The 5,733-nt window shown below is 37.5% G+C and overlaps 1 protein-coding gene and 1 non-coding gene across 3 annotated transcripts; both read right to left on the reverse strand.

The window, feature by feature from the left end:
• Positions 1–286: 286 nt before the first annotated feature.
• Positions 287–367, reverse strand: TRNAS-AGA (transfer RNA serine (anticodon AGA)). The gene has a single exon. It is a non-coding gene; the product is annotated as a tRNA-Ser (tRNA).
• A 736-nt stretch (positions 368–1,103) lies between these two features.
• Positions 1,104–4,995, reverse strand: LOC147866280 (putative protein phosphatase 2C 78). 2 transcript variants are annotated; one of them, XM_087316653.1, is made up of 5 exons: positions 4,873–4,995; positions 3,702–4,401; positions 2,931–3,292; positions 2,087–2,323; positions 1,104–1,814 (listed from the first exon to the last, which is right to left on the reverse strand). In XM_087316653.1, exons 2-5 carry the CDS (start codon positions 3,979–3,981, stop codon positions 1,554–1,556), a joined length of 1,140 nt encoding a protein of 379 aa, XP_087172779.1. In that variant the 5' UTR covers positions 3,982–4,401; positions 4,873–4,995; the 3' UTR covers positions 1,104–1,553. The 2 variants fall into 2 exon arrangements, with proteins under 2 accessions (XP_087172779.1, XP_087172780.1); XM_087316654.1 differs by lacking the exon at positions 4,873–4,995 and having other exon boundaries at positions 2,931–3,281; positions 3,702–3,834.
• Positions 4,996–5,733: the final 738 nt, after the last annotated feature.

The following is a 5,733-nucleotide window of genomic DNA, read 5'->3' on the forward strand; positions in this document are numbered from 1 at the left end:
TATTGGTTGTGTTGTGTTTGCTGAAGGCCTAAGACAACAAAGAAGAAGGAGAACTGATTAAGACTGAGACTGTGTTGTGTTCGCTAAGGGCACTTCAGAAACTGATGAATGAAAATATGTAGTCTGATCTGTACTGAAATAACGGAAACACCACCATCCAAAACAAAAGTTGCATTCAGGGAAAGAATGAAAACATCGTGGAATTTTAAAAGAGATGGGAGATGGTTATTATTGTAGTTGGTCGCATAATTCGTAATAGTATTTACACTAACACATATACATAAAGCGTGGACGGCAGGATTCGAACCTGCGCGGGCGAACCCACATGATTTCTAGTCATGCCCGATAACCACTCCGGCACGTCCACTGAATTATATACAATGGGTTTAGTACAAATCCTATTGTAAAGTCTGCATAAAAAAAAGGGCCTACCCTGCACCAAAAGATGCCTTGAGCATCTTGCACGCTGAATATTAGAGATCTTCATATTACGCCTTACATCGTTACATAGTGAGAATCTTAGTGACTAGTAAAGCATTTTCAATTCTTCTGGTTCCCAAATAGACCCAATCGATGAATCATTTTCATAGAATCAATTCTGGGTGAAAAAATTCGGAGTCTAATGCAGAACTTCATTTGTAGACTATGATCATCATTGATGTCTTAAACTTCCCACAATAAAAAAAGGAAGATTTTCATTAAAGCATGGCCAATAATATTATCAGGTGGACTTTTTTAGGTTTGAGATGGGTGTTCTTTCACTAACTTCATAAAGTTCACATTGATGGCAATCAGTATTCTGACGAATATATTCTCAACATCTCAAAGTTCAAAAAGCAACAATATCATGTTTCCCGTAGAAACAACACAGCACAACTTTAACAGAGAACCACTTACGATGGGAAATCTAACTAACCTCACGATACTTCATCACAACGTTTTCAACACTTGTGTCCCATGTTCCTCGTCAATACGTCTTTCTACATACCCAATAATATTCAGGAAATGAATACTCCTCTCTCCTTCACCAAATTCTTACATTGCCTGAACACTCATTGATTAATGCTGAATTGTGAGGCTATCAATTTGCAAATAATCATTCATCAGAGAAAGCTAAATTACATTTTTGCTGTAAAACCATAGCTACACCAAGAAAAGCTTATATATACATTGTTGATCAGCAAGACCAAGGACAGTGTTTTCAACAATCGAGAAACATTTTTTATGATCAGATGACATGAACAAAGGACTTTTCAACAATTAGAAAACCTGATCCTTGCTGATCTATAATTAGTATATTTGCATTTGGGTCTTAAGACTCCATCATGTCATGTTTCTTGAGTATTTCACATAATAATGTATTCTGACTTTTACATTGCTCACACGCTTCATGACAAAATCATCGTTTTTAAATTTAACCATTCTGTTCGAAAGTTGAATGGTACTCATACTGGTGTGGACCAAAATACACTTGATGGTTCAGTGGAAACAAGTCTATATGATTCTTTATTTCCGTTTCAAAGGTTGTTTACCCAAAAAAGGAATATTAACTCTTAAGGAAAAGTTCGAAAGTTTTCTGAAGAGAAAATATCCACAGGAGCATTCACGCTATCCATAAAGATTTTGCGAGCTCTTTCTTTAATCGAACCTTGTATGCCCATCCTGTTATGATCAAGAAATACAACCACAACACTGATATCGTCATGAAAGAAGCGTCTCACACCTGGCTCGATCTTCTTTAGGTCGGAATAACGCATCTCACGTTTCTTTGCTACTTCCTGAAGAGCAGTTCTTACCAGTCTTTTAGCAATGCCCTGGTACAAGAATGTCCCAGTATAGCATTAATCAATGAGTGTGAACATGTTAGCAATAACAGACAGTGTAGAATTAAGGGGAAAACACCTCAAATATTTCGGATATTTTACCAGAATTCCTCTAAGTTCTCAGAAATCATTTGAACACCCCTCTATATTCTGGTACATATTGAGGTATTCAGGTAAAACCCTTAACTAGTTAATGGCGTTTTTACCTTATATTAATCAACAATATTAATAAAAGAAAGAAATCAAAAACCAAATATACAAACATTTCGTGATCCTTTTTGCACCACATCCACGGCGTCTTGATCTGTTAGGTGCTCCCATAGGCCATCAGATGCGAAAATGAGGAAACGATCCTCCACAGAAAGTATTTTCTCATGAAGAGATGGTTCAGCAGATATAACTGGCTTCTCAAAGGACACAGCTACTCCACCATGGGCAAAACATAGGTCTTTATTTAGCTGTGGCTTCTTCAAGTACACATCTCCAATTGACCTGGACACCTACAATATGTAAATGCTTAACATTTGCATAAGAATCCATAGAGTTTAAGTATATGCAATGCTCAATTTTGAAGCACATTTCAAGCTTAAATTGGCATTTTTTGTCCCTCATGAAAAAGAATCAAAGATTGTAAAATTGAAGATCAATGAAATAGCTTAAGTTACAAAAATGAAGCTAAATGAATATGCAAGGGAGCAAGAAGCATGTATTTCAAAGGTTACAAAAATGAGGCTACATGAATATGCAAGGGTGCAAGAAGCATGTGGTTCAAAGGTTACAAAATGAAGCTCCAGTTTCTTAAAAAAGTTTCGAAGTGTGTATTGGTGCAATTAATTATATATGCAGGTTAGGTGAAATGTCAATACTACTACCATCATATTCGGGTTGGATTTAAATCACAGAATACTCTTACTGAAAAAAATGGAACTACCCTTAAATGGTAAGGAAATCATATAGCTCTTTAAAAAAGTAACGTAAATATGTGAGCTATATCAACTGCTTTACTGAGGGCCTAAGGTGATATTTTTGAAAATACAACAGGAGGACCAAACTCAAAACTCAATGCTATCATCCCAATATCACATGAATCACTAATGATATACCTACCTGGATAATTCCTTTTACACGCCAAACACCATGCTTGAGCACAACTATATGGGAATCGTCCGGATGCTGTTCTTTCAGCTCCTTACGAACCTCTGCATTGCCCGCATTATGCTCGTCAGACAGTCTTACTGCAACGATCTTCCCTTGCTTCTCTGTTCCCAAAACAACCCTTGAATCTCCAAGGTTAGCCACATACAAATGATTTCCACTTATAACTCCCACAAGGCAACATGACCCAACTGAAGCTATCTTAGGCTTAGACTGCCAATTTTTATCAACGAGGCACAAGAACTCTTCTTCGGTTGCATTAAACGCTTGCTTTAGAACCTTCGATGACATCCCACCCAGATCCTGAGCAAAACCTGTGAAGAACTCCTTTAGGCAATTTTGAAACCATATGCAAAGTTATAAACAAAGTGTAAATTCCTTTAGGCATGTAGCGATGTTCATAATGGCAGAAAACAAGGCAGTGTAAAGAACAAATCTGATCTTGTCCTTAATTTCCCCAAATGCACAGTAAATTTTCATAACTTCTCCAAATACTCTTGGCCAACCCTCTCTCAAACATTTATACATGCTATTTTGAGCAAATATAAGATCAATTCATTTCCTTTTTTATCTCTTTCAAGGTGTGACAGGTGCAGTTAAGGAACTAAACAAACTATCCGAGAGGCAATTGAGGATTTAATGAAAATTTCAGGAGTATCTCAGACTATTTCCCAAAACAAAAATAAATATATAAACATCTGTGCTAAGATTAAGAAGGTTTACCTTCGATCTTTGGGAACAAAATATTGGTGATGAATCGCGATGCTTCAGGGCCTCCATGACCATCATAAATCCCAATAAGAGTACCATGAGGTCCAACTTGAACTTGGCTTTGATCTTCCAAAAGCTCATTGGCTTGAACAACAGCTATGGAGAAGTCTCCACTTGTACACTCTGTGAGATCTTTGTGCCATAGTAACGCATCTTGCTCGCCATCAACCATGTTTGCACCAGATTGTAGGCATTGTTCAAACGGTTTCCAACAAGCAGAAAGCATACCCATTATCACACACTAGTAATACCTGGTTTTGCCCCAAATGAAACACACCAACTTCACCCCAAAACCAATCTCGATTTTCTAACTAAATGAACTCGAATAGGTTCGATTTTCAACCCAAATGACAACGAATTGGCCTTGAATTGCTATCTGAATGAGCATAAATTCAGTCTGATTTCTAACCAAATGAACAAAACCAGTTCAATTCTGAACTATGAAAAAAGGTCTAGTTTGAATTTAACATTTCTGCAGCTGCAACATATGATGATGTTATCTATCTTTTAGGTCGGATTGAGGGGTCTCCCGAGGGGGAATATCAAGTTCTGGTCAGATATACCGGTGGATCCTTCTCCACTGCGTTCTTTCGAAACCAATATCCTCATGCACAACATCTGCCCTTCTTTGTGAGGAAGCAGGATAGATCGTCTGAGATGAAGAGATTAAAAATGAAAAGAATGTTAGAATGTGGAACAAGGATGAAAAGATCAAAACAGGAATGGGACAGAGACATAAGAAAAGTATTGCCAATTCATTCAGCACAATGACCCATTCGAATAGGAATTATCTCTTCTTTTAGCTGGAACACAACACCTCCGGAGAGGATTATCTATGTATGTATCAGTATAAGCACCTCAGCAGAAAAGGAAAATCCATTGATGTAACAGAACAGAAAAGAAGGAGTTATAACGAAAAGAAACAATAGAAGGTGAAACATTGCCACAGAAAAAGAAGATGTCAACATTCATGGTTTTATCTTCCTTCTTGTCAGAGAGAATATCCAGTGAACGCAAGACTAAACTAGAAATGGTACTTCTAGACTAGAAATCTGAAAAAAGATGAAAGAAATAACAGAAACAAAGGAATAATAAGTGAACAGAAGAATTGAAGACTCTGGACCTGTACAGTAAGCTTTATAGTGGTGTAGATTAGCAGAGAACCAGGATCCCCCAAACTTATTACAAACCACGGTCTTGTCTCCTTCCCAGACCTTTTATTGTTTCTTGCGCAGATATAGATGTAAAACATGAAACATGAGACAGAAAGAAACGATTTCTAGGGTAAGGGTAATAAGAGAGAGAGAGAGAGAGAGAGAGAGAGAGAGAGAGAGAGAGAGAGATTATCTTCAAGAATGGATGGAAGGTTTTTAATGCCCAATCCTTAACACAAGAGGCAGGATTCGATTCAGATAAAAAGAGAAGAAGGGTATTGGGCTTCTTTTACGTTCGATTTCACTAGACTTTTGTTGGGACGCAAAGCTGAGACATTAGAACGTGTGATCAGTTTCAATACATACACACACACACACACACACACACACACACACACATATATATATATATTGAAAATGATTTCTGATTTCTATAAACATCAGAGGAAAGAAGATCGTTTCATCAGAAACTCTCCATGTCTGTCTCTCCGTCCTCGAGGGTTCAGGCTCAGTAATGAACCGTGAAAGAGAGGCAAAAAGAATACATGGAAAGAAAGATATTGAAGATGATCAGAACGAAATCTTTCACATGAGCTCAGAAATGGCCAAGAAAGGGCAAGAACGGAAACATAGACATGGATTGTTTAAACTGTGCACACATGAAAGTGCGCAGAACGAAGAAGAAAGAGAAATATCTCCGAGAAGAACGTTTGGGTTGAAGGAGAAAGAGAAGTGTGGCAGGATCATCCCAGGGGAGGGGATGGATGAGAAAAGAGAAGAAGAATTGATATGTTACCTAAGAAAGAAAGGAGCAGAGCAGAACATACATA

Source organism: Azolla caroliniana, unplaced genomic scaffold (assembly GCF_043228905.1).
Source record: "Azolla caroliniana isolate FFs.n. ecotype wild unplaced genomic scaffold, voAzoCaro1.0.p SCAF_3, whole genome shotgun sequence".
Classification (NCBI taxonomy): Eukaryota; Viridiplantae; Streptophyta; class Polypodiopsida; order Salviniales; family Salviniaceae; genus Azolla; species Azolla caroliniana.